This window comes from Ursus arctos, unplaced genomic scaffold, assembly GCF_023065955.2.
Source record: "Ursus arctos isolate Adak ecotype North America unplaced genomic scaffold, UrsArc2.0 scaffold_21, whole genome shotgun sequence".
Classification (NCBI taxonomy): Eukaryota; Metazoa; Chordata; class Mammalia; order Carnivora; family Ursidae; genus Ursus; species Ursus arctos.
The window spans coordinates 13,315,810-13,342,208 of NW_026622886.1; the positions used below are offsets into that span (position 1 = coordinate 13,315,810).

The 26,399-nt window shown below is 34.1% G+C and overlaps 2 protein-coding genes across 4 annotated transcripts in view; one reads left to right on the forward strand and one right to left on the reverse strand.

Annotated features, from left to right (window-relative positions):
* The first annotated feature begins 5,302 nt into the window (after positions 1-5,302).
* SYCP3 (synaptonemal complex protein 3) lies at positions 5,303-16,196 on the forward strand. Of its 3 annotated transcripts, XM_057316370.1 has the most exons (10): positions 5,303-5,371; positions 5,461-5,526; positions 6,181-6,358; positions 6,876-6,942; positions 7,090-7,124; positions 9,359-9,476; positions 10,304-10,403; positions 13,471-13,569; positions 15,591-15,695; positions 15,823-16,196. In XM_057316370.1, the coding sequence occupies exons 3-10, from the start codon at positions 6,226-6,228 to the stop codon at positions 15,874-15,876; spliced, it is 711 nt and encodes a 236-aa protein (XP_057172353.1). In that variant the 5' UTR covers positions 5,303-5,371; positions 5,461-5,526; positions 6,181-6,225; the 3' UTR covers positions 15,877-16,196. The 3 variants fall into 3 exon arrangements, with proteins under 3 accessions (XP_057172353.1, XP_057172351.1, XP_057172352.1); XM_057316368.1 differs by lacking the exon at positions 15,823-16,196 and having other exon boundaries at positions 6,184-6,358; positions 15,591-15,719; XM_057316369.1 differs by lacking the exon at positions 15,823-16,196 and having other exon boundaries at positions 6,209-6,358; positions 15,591-15,719.
* Positions 15,733-26,399, reverse strand: part of CHPT1 (choline phosphotransferase 1) — a 29,610-nt gene continuing 18,943 nt past the window's right edge. Inside the window, exons 5-9 of the mRNA XM_026499809.4 lie at positions 24,772-24,903; positions 21,508-21,666; positions 20,934-21,059; positions 18,593-18,703; positions 15,733-15,902 (exon numbers count right to left, since the gene is read on the reverse strand). Coding sequence (XP_026355594.1) covers positions 15,858-15,902; positions 18,593-18,703; positions 20,934-21,059; positions 21,508-21,666; positions 24,772-24,903 — 573 coding nt within the window. The 3' untranslated portion in view covers positions 15,733-15,857. The remainder of the gene's footprint in view (positions 15,903-18,592; positions 18,704-20,933; positions 21,060-21,507; positions 21,667-24,771; positions 24,904-26,399) is intronic.

Below are 26,399 nucleotides of genomic sequence, written 5' to 3' on the forward strand. Positions count from 1 at the left end.
AAAGTCTTTAAAAAAAAAAATAAAAAAAATAAAAAATAAAAAATAAAATAAAATAAAAGTAAACACATGAGAAAAGATATCCCAGATTAATACTAAACAAAAGAAACACAGGATAGTGTTATTACCATAAAAAAATAGAATTTAAGACAAAAAGCATTATTAAGGTCAGTACATAATGATTAGAGTTCTCAACTGACAGAAAGATGAATAAATTCTAAACTTGCATGTACCTAACTAGTCTCAAAATACAAAAATAAAAAACTGATAGCACTATAAGGGAACACTTAAAAATCCACTATCAGAATAGAAGACTTTAACACATAACCAATAACTCCTCAGTTATTCCCAGGCCAAGGAGACAAAGATATCAGCAAAGTCTGAAAAGATCTGATGATACAATTAGAAAACTTAATTAGACGGACATATCTAGAACTGAACACCTCCCAATCAGAGCTTACACATTCTTATTAAGCACACATAGAATAATTTTTTAAAATGGCCCTTGTGCTAAATCATAAAGCAAGTAATAACATTTAATATCACAGGTATGATCCAGATTACAGGGTATCAAATTAGAATATTTTAATTAAAAAGATCAAATTGAAGAACTACATTTGTTTTAAAGTCTAAAAACATTAACTCAGGAGTCAAAGAAGAACTCATAATGGAAATTTAAAATACTTAGAACTTGATGGTAATGAAAACATTGCATATCACAACTTGTGGGGTTCAGTTAAAGGGTACACAGAAATTTATCATCTCAAATTAATATCCTGGAAAAGAAAAAAGACTGAAAATAAGCAAGTTAATGATCCAACATAAAAAGTTAGAAAAAGAACAACAAAAGTGAATGGAAGGAAATAATAAATAGCAAAAATTAATGGAAGAGAAAACTAAGATTTAATAGAAAAGATCAGTAAATTATAAAAGTTATTTTTAAAGAAGCCTAATAGCAAAGATACACCTCTGGTGATGTTTAAAAAACAAGACTTGGGGGGAAATCTGGCATATGGAGGTTAACGGTGATCCCCCTGAATCTGAATCTCTCCACACATTCTAAGAACAATAAAATAACAAAGGCGAAAATAAAATCATACATAACCCATACCTTCAGCATTACCAGGAGACAGAGAATACAATGAACTCCTCTAAGAGAAACAACAAATTCCAACAGAGTTCGTGCCATCGCTGCACCCACAGGCTCGCACCACCCAGGCGCCCCACTTTTGTGTCGTTAAGAAGCATTTTAGGGGCACCTGGGTGGCTCAGTGGGTTAAGCACCTACCTACAGCTCAGGTCATGATCTCCAGGTCCTGGGATCAAGACTCGTGCTGGACTTCCTGCTCAGCAGGGAGTCTGTTTCTCCCTCTCCCTCTGCCCCTCCCCCTAGTCGTGCTCTCGCACGCACTCACGCTCTCTCTCACTCTAATTAAAAAAAAAAAAAAAATCTTTAAAAAAAGACACAAAAATATGCTGGAACTAGTGGAAAGATACCCCTTGTTCTTTGTTGGAACATTTTAACATCATTGTCATTTTTTCCTAAGTAAATTTATAAATTTAATGAGATCCCAATAAAAAGTCAAGGTTTTTCTGAAACAGGAATAGAAAACTTGAACAGACCAATAACAAGGAAAGAAATTGAATCAGCAATCAAAAAAGTCCCAACAAAAGCCCAGCGCCAGATGTCTGGTGACCATTCACAGGTGAATTCTACCATACATTTAAAGAAGGGTAAATTCTTCTCAAACTATTTCAAAAAATAGAAAAGGGAGAAAAACTTCCAAATTCATTCTCTGAGGCCAGCATTACCCCATACCAAAACCAGATAAAGACTCCATGAAAAAAAGAGAACTACAGGCCAAATCCCTGATGAGCATGGATGCAAGAATTCTCAATAAAATACTAGCAAACTTAATCCAACAATACATTAAAAGAATCTCTCTCAAAATAAATAAATAAAATCTCCAAAAAAGGTATCTATTGCATTTCTACACACCAATAATGAAGCAGTAGAAAGAGAAATTAAGGAATCCCATTTACAATTGCATCAAAACAGTAAGATACCTAGGAATATACCTAATCAACGAGGTGAAAGACCTGTACACTCTGAAAACTATAAAACACTGATGAAAGAAATTGAAGACAACACAAAGAAACAGAAAAACATTCCGTGCTCGTGGGTTGGAAGATCTGCGAGCGGCTCCCACCCCAGCTCATGCTCAAATAAAATCTTTTAAAAATCCCACAAAACCCTACAATGAGATTCTCTCTCTCTCTGTGCCCCTTCTGCTCTGTGCACTTGCTCACTCACGCGTGCTTTCTCTCTCTAAAATAAGTAAATCTTTTATACACATATGCGCGCACACACACTCCTAAGTGTCTATAATTCAGTGCGGTACTGGTACATGAATGTCAGTGGAGTGTAAAAAACCAGATGTTGACCCAACTCCTTATGACCCATTTCCTTATGGAAATCTAGTGTATAATAAAGGTAGTATTTCGAATCAGGGCTGGGGGGCAAAGGTTGACGTTTTAGTAAATGATGTTGGGATAATTGGATAGATATTTGGAAAAAGATGAAATCAGATTTGTTCCTCACACTATATACAATTCCATCTGCCCTTCAGAGTTTACATTCTAAAGGGGGTTGGGGGAGACAAAAAAGTAAATAAACTATATTTATAATAAAAAATGGTAAGTGCTAGGAGAAAGGTATATGGGGAAAGGGAATATGGAAAGAGAAGAAATAAAGTGCAGAGTTTGCATTTAGAATATCTAAAAGTAGGGGCAGAAAAGGCCTCAATGATATGAATACTAGCATTTGAACAAAGACTTGTTAAAACGGAGCAAGCCATGTACATAGACTTCATTCCAAATTAGGTAAGAACAGAAAATTACAAGCCAACCTCAGTCATGGAAATGTACACAAAATGCTGTATAAAACAAACATAGCAACGTGCTTAAAAAGTTAATATATCATGATCAACCTGGGTTTATCATAGGAATGTAGGCTTGGTTTAACATTAGAAAAACATATAAATCTTATTCACCACATTAACAAAATAAAGAGAAAAGATCATTTCAATAGATATAAAAATAAATAAAACGCAGCACTCATTCATGATTTAAAACAGAATGACAAAACAAGCAAACAAAAAATTTACTGAACTACAAATAGAAACTACACTTGCAAAAAGAGCAACTACCTACATACAGCATCATTATTGTTAGTAGAAACCTTAGAAACGTGACCTTTAAAATAGGAAGAATGTTCAGTATTAATGCTTCTATTCATCTTTATACTAAACATTCTAGCGAGTACAGTCAGAAAAGAAAGAAAAAAAAGAAGCCGAAGAATTAGAAACAAAAATGTCATTATTCACAGATGATATGATTATATAATCTCAGCCTCTACAAATTATTATATCCAGCTGGATATAAGAATAAGATCAATATCAGAAATCAATAAAATAACATTATAACTTATAAATAAATCTAATAAGTGCAAACCCTGTACAGAGAAAAAAAAGGACTAACTTTATTGATATTAAAGAAATTCTAAATAAATGGAAAATATGCTATATGCAAGAATAGGAAGACTCCATTTCCTCAAAATGAGCTCTAGATTCAATGCAATTCCAATCAAAATCCAACAGGTTTTTTTTTTTCATGGAACTTGGAAAGTGGATTCTAAAATTCACATGAAAAGCAAAAGCTCAAGAACACACAGAATACTCCTGAAGAAAATAAGGTACAAGACTTGCCCTATTAGATACCAAAGATAGGGCAACCCCTTTGGGTCCCCTCCGTCTTTGGGAGTTTTGTATGATCACTTCGCTATAGCTCAATAAACCTTGCTTTGCTGCACACCAAAAAAAAAAAAAAAAAAAAAGATACCAAAAATATAATAAGGCTAGAATGATGAAAACTGTGGTTTTGGCACAGGGATAGACAGACTGGCCAGTGGAACAGGTTAAAGCAGCAAACTCAAAAACATGTAGAAACTTATCATACGAAGGAACATAGCTGTTATAGGGAAAGCATGCAGTATTCAAAAAATTGGGTTCCACGTGGGGCAAAAAAAGTAATTGGATCCTACCTTGACACCAGGCACAAAAATCGATTCTAGACGACCAAAGACTTAACAACTAAAAAATAAAACCTTAAAACATTTATATTTTTAGGACTTCAGGATAAAGATGTTTCTTTGAAAAGATTCAGAAAAAGTCATAAAGATTAATATCCAGCATATATAAAGGCTTAATTAAAAATCAACAAAAAAACCCAAATAGATATTTTGAGGAAAAGGAAATCCAAATAGCCAATAAGCATAACAAGAGTTTAATCTTATGAGTGACTGGAGAAATATAAAGCAGACCTCAAAGTAGTATCATTTTATACCTGCTAGAATGGCAAAATTAAGAAATCTGACTATACCAAGTGGTGAGTATACTGAACAATGGGAACTCACTCTGCTGGTGGGGTCATAAATTGGAAACCATTTCAGCATTACTGAATATCATCCAGTTTATGACCCAGCGACTTCACACCTAGATTCTCTGCAAAAACTTTAGCATACATGCATGAGATCAGAATTTCATAGTGGCATTGTTTATATAGGTTATGCTCTGAAAGCAGTCCACATGTGCACGGCCAAGAAAATCAATGAATAAATTGTGGAAGTGAGTCACAATATTATACAGCAGTGAAAATGAAAGAACCATGGCTACACCTAATAATAAAGATTCTTAATGACGTAATGTCAAGTAGAAAGTGAGTGGTGGAATATTACAAAGAATATGGTACTTTTTTTTTTTTTTTTTTTTTTTTTTTTTTTTTTTTTTTTGGTTCCACTCAAACACAAAACCAAGCAAGGTTAAGGGCATTTATGTGTGGTAACAAAACCTGGAAAATGGGAGGGAAGACATTTACACAGAATTCAGGGTAATTAAAAAAATACCTCTGAAAGGCGAATTAGGGGCGGGGATGGGATGGAAGGTCTTTCCTGAGGAAACCCCAAGGGTTCTGGTAAAATTCTACTTCACAAATTAGGTCACGTGTTCATGTTTTGTAACATATATTCTGCAATTTTCAAATATTATAAAAAACTTAAACTTAAGTTGAAAAAGAAAACTAGACAGGAACATACCCCAACAACGCTAGTCTCGACAGGCCACGGCCCGTAAGACATTCTGGGTCAGCAGTCTCGTGGTCAGTTGCCTGTGGGGGCGGAGCCTGTGGCCTTCTATACGCACGCGCGCAGCCACCAGCCAATCAGCGACGCCCTCAGGCGAGGCGATCCTGGCTTTTCTCCCGCGTGAATTCTGAGTTCTCTCAGAGGATCGTCGCGCTAGCCAAGCGGACGCCTCGGGTGAGCGTCTGGGGCAGTCTAGGCTGAAGTGGCCGGGCACCTGTCTGGAGACCTATACCTGTGGTCTTTGACCTTTGGGTTTTTTTCAGGCGTGAGGAGGGGAGCACTTTTTCTAGCGCGGGAGACCGAGCCAGAGGCTACTCGTGATCTGTGAGGTAAATCTTTCCGATTTACTTGGGGCCTCTGACAGGAAAATGAAGTCGGTGAACTTCTCTGAGGGCAGGGCCAGGCGAGGGGCGGGTGGAAAGCAGCGGGCTGAACAGGGGTCTGAAGGGTCGCGACTGGCTGGGCAAGTTCATATCCCGGGGAGCAGGGTGGGCCTTCGTCCGTCTGCGCGTCTCTCCCTCGTGCGCGCCCCAAACCTGTCAGAAACAGGATGAACTAAGGGCTTCCCTTCCTTTGTCCTCGATGCCTGTGTTGTGAAAATCTTACGCGGAATCGTTATTTCTAGAGGCCCACATTGCGGAACGTTTTGTTTTATATTTATTTTGCTGTAAGCTTGTTTTGGGGCATGCTCACAGGATCGAACCTGTCAACAACTACAATTTCATTTTGTGACGGAAATGCGCAAACTAGAATCTAGCCCGAGTTTAGCCAGATTCTGACACAAGCGGAACTAAGATTCAGATCTCATAGCTCTCAGATCCCAGCTCTCCATCGCCGACCTGGAATCAGGGTCGATGCTGTCATTATCTTCTTTGTTAATTTTGGGCCGACAAAATAAGTTGTTATTCAACTAAGATAATCTTTATTTGATATCGCTAATTTTGAAATTTACCAGTTTACTTAAATGGTGTCTTTGGATTCAGAAGATTTCAGAGATTTATTTTTTAAAAGTCAGAAGACATCTAAATATGGTGCCCTCTGGAAGAAAACATACAGGGAAATCTGGGAAGACATCAATGGAGGAACAGGTTATAAGAGCCTATGACTTTGAGAAAGAAGATAAAAAAGGTCTGAGTGGTTCAGAGGAGGATGTTACTGAAGGTACGGTGTATCTAATATTTTTGGGCGGTGACCATGTCCTGTAGTTCATTCGTTTGGGATGCATTATATTTTTAGACTCTAATAAAACTTTATTTGTAAAGCATTTTCATGTACTTCGTGTTTCTCATTTGGCATTCAAAACGTTTACACAGCATGTTACCTTTACAGTCATTATTCTCCAGATGTCTGCTTCATTAAATAAATAAATAAATAAATAAATAAATAAATAAATAAAATATATAGAGTAAATATATATAATATATAAAGATAAATAAAAACCTGGGTTACTATGACATTAACACAGAAAGGCTTGCAAAATTGTTCCTATAAAATGGTCCCGGATCCTGATTTAATTCCATTTAACTGCAGAGCAAGTACTGTATTTATGTGTGCTTTAAAAAGTTAATGTTGGCAAAAAAGCCTACAGGGCCTCAAAATTAAGATATTGTACCATTAAAAATTACCAAAATGGAATACTTAGTTTCAAAAATATTTTTCTTTTTTATTGTCAATGTAGGGAAGACTGCAGTAATTGAGAAGCATGGGAAGAAAAGGACTTCTGCAGCAATATTTGAAGATGTGGGGTGATGTGCTCAAAATAATTTTTGCCTGTTACATAAAGTACTATAAGAAAAATCTACTTTGTTTGTCCAATGAGTATTGTATGTAAAATACATTGTATGTGTGATATTTCAATCCTTAATTAAAATTTTTTTAATGTAATTTCACAGGGGTGAAGTACAAAATATGCTGGAAAGATTTGGAGGTATGTTTTAGGAGATATTTGTCTTTTAAGATAATTATTTAAAACCGTGTAACACATAACCTGTGTAATAGGAAATGTTAATCAGTTAATCAGTGCCTTGTCCTCATATATAAGATTTTGTCTAAGTATGTGTGATTCAACTGCATAGATTTCCTTACTTAATCTTCTTCAGTTGTCGATGTGAAGAGTAAGAATGATATTAACAATGGTGAGGTAAGAATAGTATTTTTATTTTATATATGTGTGAATTTAATGGATTGTGCAATTTTAGAACAAAAATGGAAGGGGAAAGTCTCTACCCCTGTTTGTATGAACTTTTCACGAACTCACAGATCAAGTGTTAAAAACACGTATCTGTATATATGTCAGCTTTTCATTTTCTCAATTTAGTTATTTTCTAGGACATTCCTGTGTTCTTTTCTTAGGGGCAGTATAAATTGAAACCTTTAAAATACCTCTCTATTGTTATTTTTTACATTATTAAACTATGTATTTTAGAAAGGAAACCCTACTAGCTGGTAAGAAATACACAATCAGATAAAAAGTTTATAAACCTTAAATGGTATATTTAATATTAGTTACATTAATTGTTAGGGGATAGTATTCTTTTTTTTTTAAGATTTTATTTATTTATTTGAGAGAGAGAGAGCATGCATGAGCCAGGGGAGGGGCAGAGGGAGAGGGAGAGAGAGAAGCAGACTCCCCGCCCAGCAGCAGACTCCCCGCCGAGCAGGGAGCCCAACACAATGTGGGCCTAGATCCCACGACCTGAGGATCTTGACCTGAGCGAAAGGGGGACACTTAACCAGCTGAGCCACCCAGGTGCCTCAGGGGATAGTATTCTTTAAAAAGAGTCAGTATTTGGTTCCTCTCTATGGATTATTTATTCAGTCAAGTCTTTTTTGAAAGCTTTATTTGGTAGTGGAAAAATGTTTTGTACTCTGTCTTCTAAATTTATTGTAGGTGGATATTGGAAATATAAAATATTTGTATAGTAATACAGATCCATCATGATTACTGAAAAATAATTATTGATGGTAGATTCATATGCATGTGTTTAGCACAGCATTTTCGAGGTATTTAAAGTTTTATGAAATACAGTACTTATGGGTAAACATGTCCTATAAAAAGCTCCAGAAATCATTGCTGTACACCTGAAGCTAATGTATAACATTGTATATCAACTATACTTCAGTAAGAAAAAATTTTTCTTTTAATAAGTCCAAGAAAAAAAAGTTCCATAAAAATATTTAGAAGGGTTCTTGAATGAATATATCAAGATACTTACTTAAATTAAGACTTTTCTATGCTTGTTTTTTATCTCTTCTGGTAAAAATTATATTTAAAAGTATCACAGACTGTATTTTTTAAAAATAATTTTCTTATTTAACTATTTTTCTCCCTTTTGGATTCTTTCTAGATTATTTATTTTTGTGAGAGAGAGAGAGAGAGCAGGAGGGGAGGGGAGGGTGGCAGGCAGAGGGAGAAGCAGACTTCCCGCTGAGCAGGGAGCTCTGATGCAGGACTCCATCCCAGGAGACTGGGATCATGACCTAAGCCCAAGGCAGACACTTAAGCGACTGAGCCACTGCCGCTTTGGGTTCTTTTTAAAAATAATTTTGTGTGTTTCATATGATGCTTTCTAGCAAAAACTCATATAAGTGAGTTCTTTCTGTTGGGGAGTATTTTCCAAATTTAGAAAAACTTAGCCTTTATTAGTGTTTTCTCACAAGGGAGTTAAAGGGTCTGTCTTTGAAACTCCCCTTTTTTCATGTTTAGCTTTTTCAATCATCTCTAAATTAAAAAATTAACTCTAGTTAGGAAAATCAAAGTAGGGATACTAATAGCTGAAATCTTTCTTAGAAGAAAAAGCAAATAATCTTCCTTTCTAATATTATACCTACTTTAAGATTTAATTTAATTTTTGAAAGATTTTATTTATTTGTCAGAGAAAGAGATAGAGAGAGAGAGAGCACAAGCTGGGGGAGCAGCAGGCAGAGGGAGAAACAGGCTCCCCACTGAGCAAGGTGCCCAGATGCTGGACTTGTTCCCAGGATCATGACCTGAGCCGAAGGCAGAGGTTTAACCGACAGAGCCACCCAGGCGTCCCCAAGATTTATTTTTAAATGTCTTTCCAAAACTCTTGAACCAGTTATATCCCTATTTAATTTGAATATGTGGGAACAAAATAATTTTCAACAATAAGTTTTAATGAATATTTATTTTCAATAAAGCTGACATTAACAAGGCTCTTCTTGCCAAGAGAAAAAGACTAGAATTATATACCAAGGCTTCTCTCAAAACTAGTAACCAGAAAATTGAACATGTTTGGAAAACCCAGCAAGAGCAAAGGTAAGGTTGTTGGTTTTTTCACAGCTATGACATCTGTATCATTTCTTAGTATTCATTGCTGCTAATTATGAAAAATACTATCATTTTCTGTTTATCAGGGTCTCTAGTAAAATGTATATTTGGCTTCATTTTTCTTTAAGTCCATTAGTCCTGTAACCTTACTTCTTCATAGACTTGAGATATATTTCTTAAAAATCAATGCAGATTGTCTTTTTCTCCATTTAAATAACAATTGAGTTTTTTACTCTAAGGGTTATTCATATTCATTCTAGAAATATACCAACTGAATAAAAATTAAATGTCATAAATTATTAGCCTTCTGATAGTTACCTGTTTAACAATGCAGAAAAAGATCAGTCTTATTGTAAATATTACATCTGTGTGTTTTAGCTAAATTGACTTAATTGTTCTTTTTTACAAAATCACTGTTGTACCAAAATGGGGAAAAATTAAGTGGAATATTTCTATTTGGAAATCTTACATGATAAACATAATAACTTCGCTGAATCTATCGTATCAGAACCTATATTTGTTTGGAGAAAATAAAAAACTACTTGGAGATGAAATGGACTTTTTTGGAAAATTTATATATATAATAAAACTTCTATAGTTTTTAAAAACTAAAGCATGTGAGAAGGCTTTTCTGTTAGCTGGTTAGGAAAAGAAGTACTTCCAAAATCAGCATAAATCATAATTTTACTTTTTGGTTTCATATTTGAAAATTTAAGATGCCATTAGTTCCTTCTTTAGTATTTATAACGTATGTCAAATTTTGTTTTGAATATTTTGGTATAAAATATGAAAATATTCATTGTTATGTTTTACAGGCAGAAGCTTAACCAAGAATATTCTCAGCAGTTTCTGACTTTGTTTCAGCAGTGGGATATAGATGTGCAGAAAGCTGAGGAACAAGAAGAAAAACTAGCTGTTAGTATCACGCTTAATTTTATAATCAATTATAACCAAGTGTCAAGTAGGAATGGAGAGCCTAGCTGTGTAGTAGATCTATGACACTCAGCTGGATTCCATTTCCCACGCCGGCTATGTGTTTTGGTCCTGCTGAATGGTAAACCAGATAATTACAGGCACATACCATGCTTATAAAAGCTGTTGGCCTTTGCTTCCTATATTGGTTGTGATTCTTGGAATTCCAAGTGACAGAAATTGTCAAGTACAAAAGAAGGATTAGTTTATATAAAAGAAGTCCAGGGGTAGTTTAGCTTTAGGCATAGCTGGATGGGTGTAAGGAAGGATTGCTTATAGTGTCATTTGGGCTCTGTCTCCCAATTCTTAATAGGCTCTTTCAATGTAGTAAGCAAGATAGCTTCTTGCAATTTAAACTTACTACAAGTTTAGTAACCCCAGTGGACTGGGTTTTTCTCAATAACTAGCAGAAAGAAAGTCCTCTGGAGGAATATCATTGATCTAGTTTGGATCATTTGCCCATTCCTGAACCAGGCATTATGGTCAAAACATGGTTTACTCTTAATGGCCAGACTTGGGTTACATGCTCATCTCTATGGGAGGTGGAAGTGAGCCCCACCCATATATTACATAACTACATTAACTATCCTTTTATTTCATTCTTTCATTTATAAAATTATCACACATTTCTTATTTAAGAGCTTAGGTACTATTAATATTAAATAATTTTAGGCATTGGTTGATCAGGTCAGTTTTGTAAATGTTAATATGAAACATCCAAGGCGATGTGTTGAGTAGGCCATCGGTATAGGAGTCTGGAGTTCTGGAAAGAGATATGAGTTGAACATACAAAGTTGGGAATTTTCAACATGAAGATAGCATTTAAGCCATGAGATTGGATGAGATCACCAATGGAGTGATTGTAAATGTAAAAGGGAGGTCTAAGGACTGAGCTCTGGAATAAATACTTCAGTGTTTAGAGTTCAAGAAGAAGAGAGAACCGGTAAAAGAGACTAAGAATGAGTGACCTAATAGGTAGGAAAAAAATGACTTGCAAGTGAAGTCAAGAAAGCCTTTTAAAAGGGAGAGAGGATTAACTTTGTCATATGCTGCTTAAGGATGAAATAGGGTGGATTTGGCAATCTGAAGATTGTTGGTATTCTTGAACAGAATGATTTTGGTAGAAAAGGGAGTGCAAAAACTTGATTAGAATGAATATAAGAGAGAATAGGAAAGACAGAAATAGGGTGGTGGTCTGAGTAGAAAAGAAATAGTGTGTGGTTTTTGTTTAAGAATGGCGAAAGAGCAACATGTTTTTGTGCTGACAAGAATAATCTTGAGGGAAAAATAAAAAGTAATGGGAAGAGGAGGACAGTTGTTGAATTCTTAAGAATGGTTGGAACATGTGAAGAAATTGGTGGTAGCAGAGAACAAGGATAGTTGTCCTTAAAAACAGGGAAGAAGAGTATGTGATCCTTAAAAACAGGGAAGAAGGTAGAGTATGTGAGCACAGATGTAGATGTGTAGATAGAAACTGTGGTGGAGACTCAAAATTCTTTTTGGATTACTTGTGTTTCTTTAGTGAAGTAATTAAGGTCCTTGGATGATAGAAAACATGTTGCCTTTTGAGGTCAAATGAGTGGATCTTTCATGAGTGGATCAGTGAATAGACTAGGGAAATATAATTTCCAAGCAGCATTAAGGATCAAATTTAAGCTTGTGATCACAGTGATCATAGTTTAAAGTGAGACCTCTCAGCATAATTGTGGGGTTTTCTCCAGTCTGCCCAGCTGCAGGGATGTAGGCAGAGTAGCTAGAGAGTTGAATTTTCCAGGATTGGGGTTTAGCCGAAGAAGTGTGACAGAGTAAAAATTGGGCAGGATATATATGAAAGGAGTAACTATGATTGATCATAGAATTTAAGCAGGGAAGGAGGAAAGTGAGAATATGGGGATAGGGATAGGGGACAGTGAAAACTAGGTATAGGATGAGTGGATTTTAGGTATTGGTAGAGATTGAGTTGTAGTACTAAGAGTGAGCTAGAATGGTAGGCAGGTAGTAGTTGAATAGTGGGCTATATGGAGAAACAGCATGAATAATGAATGGTTAGACCTGGATTCTGGAAACATACTCTTTGGAATCACATCCTGGTATGACCAAATGCTAGCTGTGAAACTGGAAAAATTATCTTTATGCCTCGGTTTCCTTATCTATGAAAGGGGAGTAATAATACCTATCTCATAGAGTTGTTTTGAGGATTAAATGAGTTCATACATGTTTATTTAAAAATGTTTATTTAAAAAGTTTGCAATCTACACAGAGTATGACTTTCTATTGTCTTAGTATGATTTTCTATTGTTAATACTATGTAGAAGTTGTAGTTATTGGCAATGACAAAATCTAAGATATGAGCATGTACGTGAATGGCTAAAGCAGGGTGGGGGACAAAAACCATTGGTGGAAAGTAGCCCAAGGAACTGAAAGATCAGCATTATTGGAAGGATCATATGTGTTGATATGGAAAGCACCAATTAAAACATATTTTGAGTATTTTGGGGGTGCCAGGGTGGCTCAGTCAGGTAAGCATCTCTTTTTTTTTTTAATTTTATTTATTTACTTCTGAGAGAGAGCACGCACAAGCAGGGGGGAGAGGCAGGCAGAGGGAGAAGCAGGCTCCCCGCTGAGCAAGGAGCCCGATATGGGACTCGATCCCAGGACCCTGGGATCATGGCCTGAGCTGAAGGCAGACGTGTAACCAACTGAGCCACTGAGGCGTCTCTAGGCATTCAGTTATTGATTTCAGGGTTGTGAGTTCAAGCCCTGCGTTGGGCTCCACATTGGGCATGAAGCCTACATTCAAAAACAAAAACAGAACATATTTTGAGTATTGCTAAATGTTCCAATGACTGGTAGGATTATTATTGTTGTATATTAGTGGTGAACTTGGTCATAATAGTTAAAACTGTTGATTTAAAAACAACCATTCCTTTTAAGTTTAATGTAGAATTATTTTTTGCTAAATTTTAAATTTTACCCAAATTGTTATAATTCTTTTCTTTTACATTTGTAGAACATGTTTCGACAGCAACAAAAGGTTTTTCAACAATCTAGAATTGTTCAGAGCCAGAGACTGAAAACAATTAGACAGTTATATGAGCAGTTCATAAAGGTCTGTTGTTTTTGGTTATTAATAGATTCTTATATAACATTATATTTGGAAGTAGAAGATAATTTTTTCCTTCTAAGTTTAAGGGAAAAAACATTTGCTTATATATTTTAAATTCTTAACTACCTTCCATTTTAATTTGTTAAATATATTTTTACTTTATGATTCTAATGTTTTTGTGGGGATTCTTTAAAACAGGAAATGGTAATTGGGAATTTTACCTAAATGTACATAATGTGCATAAAATTCATACTTTTAATAGTTCTATCTTAACTGAAAATAGTCCATAGGTCATTTGTAAGTAGTCTTTTACTTGTCTTTGTATCTCCAGTGTTTGCTAAATAGAAAGTACCCAATTGAAAATGAGGAATATTTTGTATGTTCTAATGTACTATGTACATATTTTATGGCATATTTCCTTTTAGGATTGTTAGTGATTAAAAATGGCTTTTTATGCCATCTTATAATCATAAGAGATGGCCCAAACATACAATAGAATGAAAAAGCCAGATGATTAAAAACTTGTGGATTGAGAATTATCTGACACATACGCATATTAGCAAATTGTGGTTTGTGGCATTGACCTCTTTTAGTAACTGTTCATAGGAGTTCATTGGAATCCTACACATACTTTTTTTTTTTGATGTGGGGATTCTTTTAGATAATCTTGTTCAAATGTTAAAATGTCACCCTTTTAAAGGAATCGGGATGCTCTGAGTAAACTAGTAGATTTTTAAAGAACTTTAATATATATTCCAAAGTTAGTTTTAAAAGTGTTTCCAATCAGCTTGCTCTAATGCTCCCTAAAAACCATTTAATTGGTGTGAAGATTGATAAAAGTACTAAAAAAGATTTCTTCTAAATCTGATCACTAAATGTTACCACTTAGGCTGGGAACTTTAGTATATTTGACTTGTCCATCTCCCTTATTCTTCATATCCAGTAGGTCCTGTAATTTTTACTCCTGCAGTGGGTTCCTTTTTTTAATTACCAGAGCTATTATTCTAGTTTACAACCGCATCCTTCTTTGCTTATACTATTAAACCTCAACTGATTCTTTTCTGTTCTCCAAACTACCCTTCATAGGTCTGTCATTATTATTTTCCTGAAACATCTCTTCCCTCTGAAAAAGTCAGTAGTTTCTCATTTTCAGTTCTTAGGTATTCAAGTTCCCTCCCATAATGTGATTCTTTCTCTCTTTATGCTTCAGTTGTTAGATTTGTCCGGTAACTCCCACCCCTCCCAGATAATTGCTTTCTCTAAACTCACTGATTGTGTACTTCCCTGCTTTTATTTATGCTCTTGCTCTAAAATACTTTTAATTACTTTTTCTTTCTCTATTGAAATTTTACTCTTTTGCCAACTAAATCAGAATTAATCCCTATTTTCTACTTCGTTGCCACAAGTTGCATTTCCATTCCTACTATAAAATTTTGCATTATTTCTGTTTATATGTTTCTTCTTACTGGAATAAGGGAGTGATCATGTATTAATATTTTTTAATTTTTCCACAACACTTAATAAAATACTTTTTATATAGTAGGAGTTAGGATCACTATTTTTTAGATGAAAAATAAAGGTTTATATTGTAATTTGTTTTTCATAAATTGAAAAAAGAGGCATATTATAGATCATTTTATTCCTTCTTATGAATTCACATCACATTGACTATCAGTCATAATAACATAATAACTACATGATATTTAGAAAGCTTGCTAGAAATTTTAAAAATTATGGTATTCTTTTTTTTGTCCTATTTTGACCTCAGCAGCTCATTAACCCGTTATTTTGAGCAAAATACACTACTCATATACCTCCTATAATAATATTTGATCCATGTCTGAAGCTTTTATTCCTTTAGTGGGTACTTTGGTTTCCACCGTTACTTAGAATATTTTCATTTGGAATAAATAATGCACATTATTTGAATACTAAAAAGTTCCTACTTTTGAAAATTAATTCTACAAGCTTAGAATCTGAGATGAAAAGTGGTAGTTGGTAACAACTGGCCTTTTGTGTTTTAGAGTATGGAGGACTTGGAGAAGAATCATGATAATCTACTTACTGGTGCACAAAATGAACTTAGAAAAGAAATGGCTATGTTGCAAAAAAAAATTATGATGGAAACTGTAAGTCATTTTATTTTAAATTGAAAAAAATAAGTAATGCAAGCATTGAAATATTTTATTTGCTGAAATATGTAAAACACTTATCTAAAAATTAAACAAATGTTTAATGTTTCCTTTCATGTAACAGCAGCAGCAAGAGATGGCAAGTGTTCGAAAGTCTCTTCAATCCATGTTATTCTGATGACTCTTTGAAGGAAGAACTTGAACCTAAGTAATATGATACAATTATAATATTAGCTAAGAGGCACGTAATTCTTTAAGAGTGGTTTAAAAATTCTAGTTTAAAATAATACATCGTGTTAATTGTTAGCTTAAGTGCAAGAACCCTCCTTCTGTTAACCTTGACATAAAGCTGAACAGTTATGTGAGTAGTAGCAATTCCTAAATTATATATACCAAGCTTCCAGTTCTTTCATAGTAATAGTGACTTTTTCTCTTTAACACTTCTCAATTAACTTTTAGCAATAAAGATTATTTAATTTCAGGTTTTGGCTTCTGTGTATTTGTATTAGTCCCAAAAGGTAGAAAGCACAAGTATAGAAGGTCATGTTGTTCTTCTTTAAGAAAAAATATACAAACTCTATGTTATATGTATATGCTACTGTATATACTTGTTACACAGCCAATTCTAATGAAAATAAGATTTCAAAAGAAATTCTATTGACTTCTATAATTTATTAAAAGCAACCCAAGTTTGTGTTCTGAAATAAATTAAACTGCTAAAAACTATTAAGAAAACCAAACAAGATATATAAATATCAGTTTTAAGATACGGATTTGTGAATATGTCATTTCCACAAAGACATCAAAATGCCATTTAATTGGGCTTGGTCCACATTAAATGACACATGCCCTTAGTGATGATTAAAAGCATATCATTAACATACCTAATTACTTATAGTTTAAATACTTCACATCTGTCTTTAAATTACCTAGAAAATATTTTGTTTTTCAGTTTTAATATTCAGTAAACATATGGAAGTTTGATTACATTCATTTCCAAACTTGAACAGTTAACTTTATACCTTGTCACTAAAAATTTGCATTTTTTAAATACACAATAACATATGAAACAGTAGACTTAATAAATATTAAATTGTTTCAGCATTTGTTTGAAATATGTCAGCTAAACTTACTATTTTTTGCTGAAATTGCTTTCATTGAATCATTCAAAACCAAAATATCCCTATTAGGAGGAGAGGACTGATTTTCTCCTGTTTTTTCATGTTTTAGATTCTAATTTTTGCCCCTATAACCCACCTTTACCTTAGTTTTAATATTTTCCAAGTTTTAAAAAGCAAGTCCATACTGATTTTTTTTTTAACTATGATAACATATACAGGAAGAAATTAACAATTATCTAACATTAAGGAGCCAGTAACTAAATTTTGTAAAGGACTTCTTTTAAGCCAAAGTTTACGTTGTAATATAAATCTTAAGTACTATTCAAACACCCAAAAAAGTCCTATTGAGTTTATTAATAGTTGGAAGCAAAATAAGTACTCCAGAGTGGTTTCTGTGTACTTAATACACACATTTTTTCCTTTCAAGGAATATCAACTTTCACTATTTTTTCAATATGCCTTTTTATTGCTTAAGCTGTAGTATGTGTTCATTACTCCTTTATTTTTTGATTATTTCATCATATGGCTTATGGTCTACAGAACTGTTGGACAAAATTAAAAATAAGGTAAGATAGGGAGTCCGATCCTTATAATAGTTCTAATATGCATAATGAGCAACATAAATACTTTTAAGTGAAGAAACCGTACATAATGTATTTGGTGATGAGATGACTGATATTTATATTTATCCCCCTTATGAGTTGTCTATTTAACTTTGGCTGATATTCTAAAGGGAAGATATTTTCGCCATGTTGTCATAAATTACTAATTTCCTTTTTTTTTTAAAGATTTTTAAAAGATTTTTTAAAAGATTTTATTTGAGAGAGTGGGCGAGAGAGAGCATGAGGTGGTGGGGGTGGGGTGGGATAAGAGGGAGAGGGAGAAGCAGGCTCCATGCTGAGCAGGGAACATGGGGCTGATCCCAGGACTCTGGGATCCTGACCTGAGCCGAAGGCCTATGCCCAACTGACCCACCCAGGGGCCCAATAAATTACTAATTTTCTTACATCAACCTTGCTTTAGCTACTTTTTTGTGTTTCTAAAAGGGGATCTTTAATGTCCACTTTTTTTGTGACAATGAAATTTTAACTCAGAATATCAAGGAATGATGTATAAAGATTCATTTGTTTTTCTGAATTGGTAAGACAAATTCCTTTTACTAAACATAAATAATAGACAATTCTGGTAGCCCTTTTAAATTCTAGTTGCAAGCAAGTATTTCCTTTTATACGACAGTTAACATAACTCTTGAAAAATGGCTAATTAAAAAATATAATTTCTTACGACATCATTTAACTCAGTAATTGCAGTATTACAATCCATGCACTTATGCAGTATTATGAACTCATTTGTCAATTTTTTGCAATTGAAGTAAGCATCACCCTTATGATGGCTAAAATCCTTTAAGCCCTGAATTTTTATGTAAAGGAAAACCCCGAGTACCTGATAAAGACTTAAGACAAAGAGACTGACCTTTGGAACTACAGTAGTTTACTTTCTTGTCCTCAAAAAATTGAAATTTCTTTCTTTCATTTTGTTTCTAACTAATGTATAGATTGTAATACTCTGATAATACCTGTGATCAAAATGTTGATACACAATGAGGGCTTCACAACTGAAATAAACAATGGAATCTACAGGACTTAATGTTTTATATTCAAATATAACCTTATTGTATACTAGCCTCCTGCAAAGGGGAATTTCCTTCACTCATAGGTTCCCCTAACTGCTTCTCCTCTTTTCCTTGGGCTATTAGTCAATATGCTTGTGAACCTGTTCAGGTGCTTCATGATATGAAGTCTTGAAGATATTTAGATGAAGGTGTCTTGAAATTTGCAGGCACAAAGCACTAAAGTACATCATCATATCAAATGAAGAAATGACCTTTGGAAGCAAAAAATAAAATGAATTACGGTCTGCCTTTTCTGAAGCAGCAGATATTTTTCTCTCCTCCTTCCCTCCCCCTCCCCCTAGATCTCAAACCTTAACCTAAAATTCTTCAATGAAAATACTACATTTTAGAGTACTTTCATACATTTCATATTTGGACCTCACTATAATCCTCTGGAACATGCAAGGTATTTCACAGTTACAAGAACTGAGGCTCAGAGTGGTAAAAGTCCTAGACAAAAATACAAAAGCTGGAAGTTAACAATTTGTCTTCTGACTCCATATTCTTTCAATTTTTGCTATGCAACAAAGCCATAAATTTTCTATTAGAAGGGCTAACAGTCATTATTAATAAAATCATTCCATCATATACATTTCTTTTTCCTTTGAGATGGTTTTAAGAAAGTGAAGGCCTGGAAAAGACACCTTAGTTGAGGGGAGGCATATACAAAATTGTGTTGAATACAAAATTGAGGAGGAAGGCACACTCTAAAAAGTTTACCAAAGACCAGGAGCAAATGCGTCCTTTCAGAGAGGGAGGCTCACAGCTCTGCCAGTGGAGAGGAAATTCTCACCCATGAGGGGAAAATCTCCCATATCATTTACTCGAAAAGCTCTATCTGACCCTTTTCTCTCTGAAGTAAGAAGCTTTTCTTAAGAATGCTAAAGGGCACATATGTACTGTGGTCCACATAAGTGTTTTCTGTTGTTTTAAATTGTCCATATAGTGTTTTAGAGAAAAATTCAGTTTGCCTTCCTCACCATAATCTCTACTGCTGGCATAAACCAGGCCAACTCACGCACTACAAAATAGGTGCTTGAATTTTTAACACCTGGTGTTTTAATGATGTTAAGCAATTCCATTTGGTAATATGGATGCAAGCTTAGTAAAAGAAACCCTACATTGAATTTTTAGGTATTTTGAATAATCACCCCCTATTTCTTAGGCTGTTTTGGAACCCTAAAAATATGTATACTGGATAGCAAATTAAAGGAAATTATTCTCATTTTCAAACACTAATTTTTAGACTATTGTCTGAAAAACTTCCAGGGATTAAGATTTACATCTCACCACCATTTGAAGAATGGCAGACTTTTGAATAGGCGACAAATGGATAGTAAGCTATTTACTCCAGAAAAAGAATAATATAGAACCTAGAATAAGGAATCATCAGATGTACTCCTGTAGTCTGTACATCAAACAGATATATTTTAATGCCTAAGTCTAACAAATAGGGTAGATTATTCAAATTATCAAGAGATTCACTGAAGGATTTCTTTTAGCAACTTTAGTATGTGTTTATATATCACTAACAAATAGGTGAAAGCCACTGAGGTCTAAAGGTAGGGGAAAACAGAGCAAAGCTGTTCCGAACCACCATTAATTGAAGACCATAAAGATAATGTCTCAATAAAATAAAAATGAATAATGCTCCCTTTATCCATATTTGTGATTCATCTGTTACTAACAGTGATTTTTTTTTCCTCAGATGGCTAGAGCTCTCTTAAGCACATAATTTTGTTTTGTTATCATTTTGAATAGAAACTAATACATGTATTTTCTATACCACTTTCTTAAGTAGGACATAGTTAATGAGAATTTAATCTTTGCTTGATGAGTCATCATTATTGATGTAAGTTATGCACTGTCCTCAAGAGCCAAACAGATACATTATATGTTGCTTGCTTCTAGCACAAAATGGTCCCAGAATCCTGTACTTGGTTGTACTATCTTTTGTTTCATTTCTTCAATATTAGCTGACGGTTCTTGATGCAGTAAGTGCCCACATGTTCTAACATTAATTCCATCTAATTTACCTGTTACCTGCTATCAGCTCGGAATAATTCTAACAAGCTTGATTAAGTACTTAAAGACTTCTAATAAGTATTTGCAGTTCTCTGGGCAGAGTGAAGTGATTTTTGAGATCTTTGTATTGTTTTTGGTGGGGAGAAAGCTATATTTTTAAGGTACACAACTGGGTTTTAAGGATTTAAGTTGTTGGAAGCCAGATCTGCAGATAATCTGGGCCATTTCTATACACACACACAACACACACAAAACACGATTCACAGCTTAAAAGAAGTTAATTTTAAATATTCAGAAACATTTACAGTGTAGACTAGATAGTAAGACTATCTGCTGTCTTACTGAAATGACTCTTCAGCATAGGGTTATCTGACATCTATTAAAAATAAATAAAAATCTTAGCAGAAAAGAACTTACCATTGCTATCCAGAGAACAATATATTCGTCTACAAAATTATTAAAGTACTGGTCTAAAAATAAAAGACCTGGGCCAAAAAAGACAGTGTCTTGAAGATACAGTTCACTTTTGGTCATGTGAGCTATCTATAAAAAAGTAAACAAAATAATTTCACTATTAAATTTTAAATATTTTAGCTTTTATTTTTCAGGAAAGAATTACAACTTTAATTCACTACTAACACAAAGAGACCATTTACCTCACATTTAATATGGAAATACTAATTCTAAAACTTCTCAAATTCATGACAGGTAGCTCATTAAAGTTCCTGATATTTAAATTCCTTGATATCAGAAAGTTGATAACTATAGCTAAACAGGTAATTAAAAGAACTTAGCATATAGAAAGGAAACTATCTCCCTGAATATAACATTAACCCATTCACAGTTTTACTTGGAGCACAAATAGCTAACTATTTATTATCATGATAACACCATTAAAAATCTACCCATTGTATGAAATAATTTCCAGCCTTGTATTTGAGGACCAAGTACATTATTTATACCATGAAAAATAAGTAAAAGAATTTCTTACCACCAATTTTTGTGAAACTTTAGCAAAGACACATCCAAACATAAGGGTATAAAGACAAGGATGCTTTTCAAACACATTAGTTGCTGACTTTTTATAGATCATTATTGCCAATATAATAATTATTCCTATGTGGAGTCCAGGTGACAAGACACTAGTGCCCTAAGGGATAAATCAGAAAATCAGCATCATATTTTAACATTGCATTTATCACAGTGCAAACATTTTCTGAACATCTATTTTGTGTTAGGAACTAGACACCTAAAGAAGAATATAATGTAGTATATGGCCTAAAGGAGTATGTAGACCTTAACCATGCCTTCAAATTTCCACAGAACCCTAGGGCTACACAGAGGTAATACAGTGCCACAGATGTGTGATTTCAATTTTATAAATACACACATTTCAAACTACCACTAAAAAATATGATTTATTCTACACTGAATTTTACTATGCTAAAGGCCATCAACATTCAATTGCCAAGTTAACATATTTTTGTGCAGATAAAGCTTAACCTGCCAATTTTATTTTATGTTCTACTTATTTTTTAAAATTTTATTTTTAATCTCTACACCCAACATGGGGCTTGAATTTATAACCCCCAAAATCAAGAGTCGCATGCTCTATCAACTAAGCCAGCCAGGCACCCCAAACTGCCAATTTTATAAAATAGCTTAACCACTGATTAGGAAAAGTTTAATTCTGCCCTGGTCTCTCTATATACCAACACCGTCCACCCCTGCCTTTTTTTGAGTTTAGACTGCAGATGCTCTCACTAAATCCAATTCATTACATTTTTATCTATGTGAATCAGGATTCTCTCAGTACTGCTTATCCTAAACAAAATACTGAAATAAATTTGGTATTAAGGTTTACTAAATCTATAACTACCAATTTTAATATATTCATTAAAACAGCATTATTCCTGTTTATTGTTTATATGTTTTAAGTTAGAATTTACTATAAAATTACAATATTATAAATACTATTATACATACTGTATGCATAATAAATATACATAATAAATGTATGTGTTATGTATATTATAAAATATGTATAATATTTATTAATAAGTTATAAAAATTTAGACTAATAAAATAGTGCTTTTATTGGTATTATCGTTCTGCAGATTTTATTCAAGCTGGGGTGCCTGGGTTGCTCAGTCGGCTAAGCATCTGCCTTTGGCTCAGGTCATGGTCCTAGGGTCCTGGGATCCAGCCCCACATCGGGCTCCCTGCTCAGCAGGGAATCTGCTTCTCCCTCACTTTGTCCCTCTCCCCTGCTCGTGCCCTCTCTCTCTCACTTGCTCTCTCTCTCAAGTAAATAAAATCTTTTTAAAAAATCTGCTGCTAAAATCATTGGAAAATCACCAGTTTAAGAGTAGAAATAAACTACTTCTTAACCATAGTGTTTGATTTTTTTGTCTTCCTTCAAACATTTATCCATTATTTCTTTTTTTTTTTTTTTTTTTTTTTTTTAAATATTTTCTTTATTTATGTGACAGAGAGACAGCCAGCGAGAGAGGGCACACAGCAGGGAGTGGGAGAGGAAGAAGCAGGCTCCCAGCGGAGGAGCCCGATGTGGGGCTCGATCCCGGAACGCCGGGATCACGCCGTGAGCCGAAGGCAGACGCTTACCGACTGCGCTACCCAGGCGCCCCTTATCCATTATTTCTTAATAAAATATTCTCTAAAATGGATACTGATCCTCACTAAATCTTATTTTCTTTAGTAAAATTCATGTTCCCGGTACTCTGGTTTATCATCCATGGTCAAGCAAGAAGTATTCCTAAGTACCTCATGCATAGTACTATACCGAGGTCAACTGACAAAACACCTCAGAAAACGACTAATTTTTCCAAATATATCAGGGCTTCTGTATCTAAATAAGTTTTACACTTTGCTTTAGAATTATAAAAAATGTATTCATAAGGACTGATAATTTATGAATTATGTGGATTCCTTTGAAACTATCTTGAGAGCCAATTTATGTCATTTAAAAGAACGAGGCTTTTTTTTTTTTTAACTAAAAATGCCATATTTCATGTTTATTACTTTTATTCAACCTGGCTCCATATGACTTTGGCTTTTTCTCAAAATCAAATCTACTCTTAAAGGACAGAAATTTTGAACCACAGCACCAAAGAAATCAAGAGAGTAAGCTATAGCCCAGATGATTTTAAAAAGACATTCCAACGATGTTTTAAATTTTGTTTTTCTTTTTAAGTGGGCTCCGGGGCATGGAGCCCAACACGGGGCTTGATCTCACCACCCTGAGATCAAGACCTGAGCTGAGATGCTCAACCAGCTGAGCCACCCAGGCACCCCCAATAGTGTTTTGATAAGAAATGACATCACTGGACTAAGTACTTATCTTCTTATGTTCATCTTAAAGATGGCAATACAGTTTTTAAAAACATAGATATTTGTTTAAAAGTTGGAAGGAATTATGACCCTTTCCCACATAGAAGTATTGAAGAAGTTTTAAAAAAATAAATATGAATAAATACAAAAAAAAATTACAGCATGAGCACAGTAAAAAAACCCAAAAACACAAGGTGTACCTATTCAACTAAGAATTAAGGTTTAAAATTTTACCTTTTAAAATTGTAAGAATAATTTTAAAAATATATTCCAGTGAAATTTCAATAAAATTTACTTCATGAGTAATAAATTGCCCTGTATGCGAAACCATGACCTTTGGCAAACTTTCCTGCTATTAAATCAGGAACTCATTTCCTTCTTCTCCTCTCCCCCATTAGTGTAAGGCATAATATGCAAGAAAACAAATGGCAACTCAATTATTTACAGTAATAAGACAGTGGATTATTAAATAGGATGTCAGAAAAGTCTACTAAGAAAAAGGCTATAGAAAGAGGAAAAATGCTTTATCAGTCAAAACTTTTTTTTTTTTTTTAAGATTTTATTTATTTGAGAGTGTGCAAGGGAGAGAGCACAAGCAGGGGGAACAGCAGAGGAAGAGGGAGAAGCAGACTCCCTAGTGAGCAGAGAGCCTAATATGGGGCTCAATCCCAGGACCCCGGGATCATGACCTGAGCTGAAGGCAGCCGCTTAACCAACTGAGCCACCCAGGCACCCCCAGTAACAACTTTTTAAAATACTTCTTGTATTACGTGCCTAAAAAGAAAGGTATTTGGTTCCCTTCCCCATTCTTGGAACATTGGCATATTTTTAGTATCTCTGTATCTCATAATAATAAAACTTATAATAATATTAATACTAAATGATGAAGAAATTAATATCTTACTGCTATAGTGGATCCATTCTTGCCAACACCACCATGGAGGATAACATGGAAATAATTTGAACAGGAAAATATTGCTCCACCTACTACTCCGAGAACTGGAAAGATCTTCAATTTTATTTCTAGAATGGGTATCTTTAGGGGTAGAGGAAAGAAACAAATCATTAAGAAAATAGAATTTCTTTTCCTATTAAATAGTAAAGAAACATTATGATATGGCCCTATATGATAAGCTATCCTTTTTCTTATAATCAAACCTTAACTCCTGGATATAGCCTATAGTGGTAATTTTTCTTTTAATGGTTTTATTCATTAAGTGAAAAATGAATCCACCAAATTCAGTGAAGTCTACTTACATAACTGGGATGAAATATTTAATCTCACAAGCCTTCATCTGACTTAAACATGAAAAAGGATAGTTCACTTGAATTTAGTACCTCTAAAAGGCAGCATCACAGGAAAAGTCAGACACCATGATCTGCATCATGAATGTGACAAGTATCACAATGTGTGTGCATGCAAGAATTTTGTGTAGTTAATATCCAGGATTAAATCTCTAGCAGTATATTTACCTGTTGGTCAATTTGCTGTTCAAGAAAACTTCCAAAGGCAGCAAAGGAGTTAAAAAACAGTAACAATGAATTGCCAAAAGCTATAGGCTAATGTGTTTTGAAAATAGACTTTGAAATATTGTACCAACATTTGTGGAAACTACAGATTAACAAATTTAGAAAATCTACATCTAAAATAAGTATTCTTGTTGGTAAGAATAAGCAGGTGTGCTTTCTTCCTATGGTATTGCCAAAACACTGAATGAAATGATTTTAAGATTAAATTAAATTCTTCCCCATTATAACTAAATCAATTAAATTTAAGACCACCACATCTGACTTAATAACCTAACTGCCTCTAGGTCAACATTCGCCTTTTTATGGGAACCAGCTGAGCAGCTAACATAGAAGACACATCACATCTCTCTAGTACATTTTAGAGGCCCGCAGTAGCGTATCTTTGATTCTGTTATTCTTCCAGGATGAGAAGGAATATGAATGGCTCAAGAAATGTACCACTACTTAAAAATATACTCCAAGTCTGAGCTAGTGATATGGGCTGTAATTGGCAATTCTGAAACTAATGCCACAGAGAAATTTTACTATTTTTAATAGATATAATTTTTAGAGCAATTTTAGATTCATGACAAAATTATATGGAAAATACATAAAGTCCCAATATACTCCCTGCCTCTTCCCCTCAGTGTCTCCCCCACTATCCACATTTCCCACCAGAGAGTTATATTTGTTATAATACATGAACCTACACTAATACATCATTATCACCAGAAAGCCATAGTTTACATTACAGTTTACTCTTGGTGATATATACATTCTATGAGTTTGGACAAATGCATAATAACAAATATCCATTGTAGTATCATACAGAATAGATTCACTGCCCTAAAAATCCCCTGGGCTTTCTCTATTATCCCCTTCCCCCGTAACCTCTGGCACTGCTGATCTTTTCACTGTCTCCATTATTTTGCCTTTTCTAGAATGTCGTATAGTTGGAATCATACAATATGTAGCCGCCTTTTCAAATTGGTTTCTTTCACTAAGTAATATGCATTTAAGGTC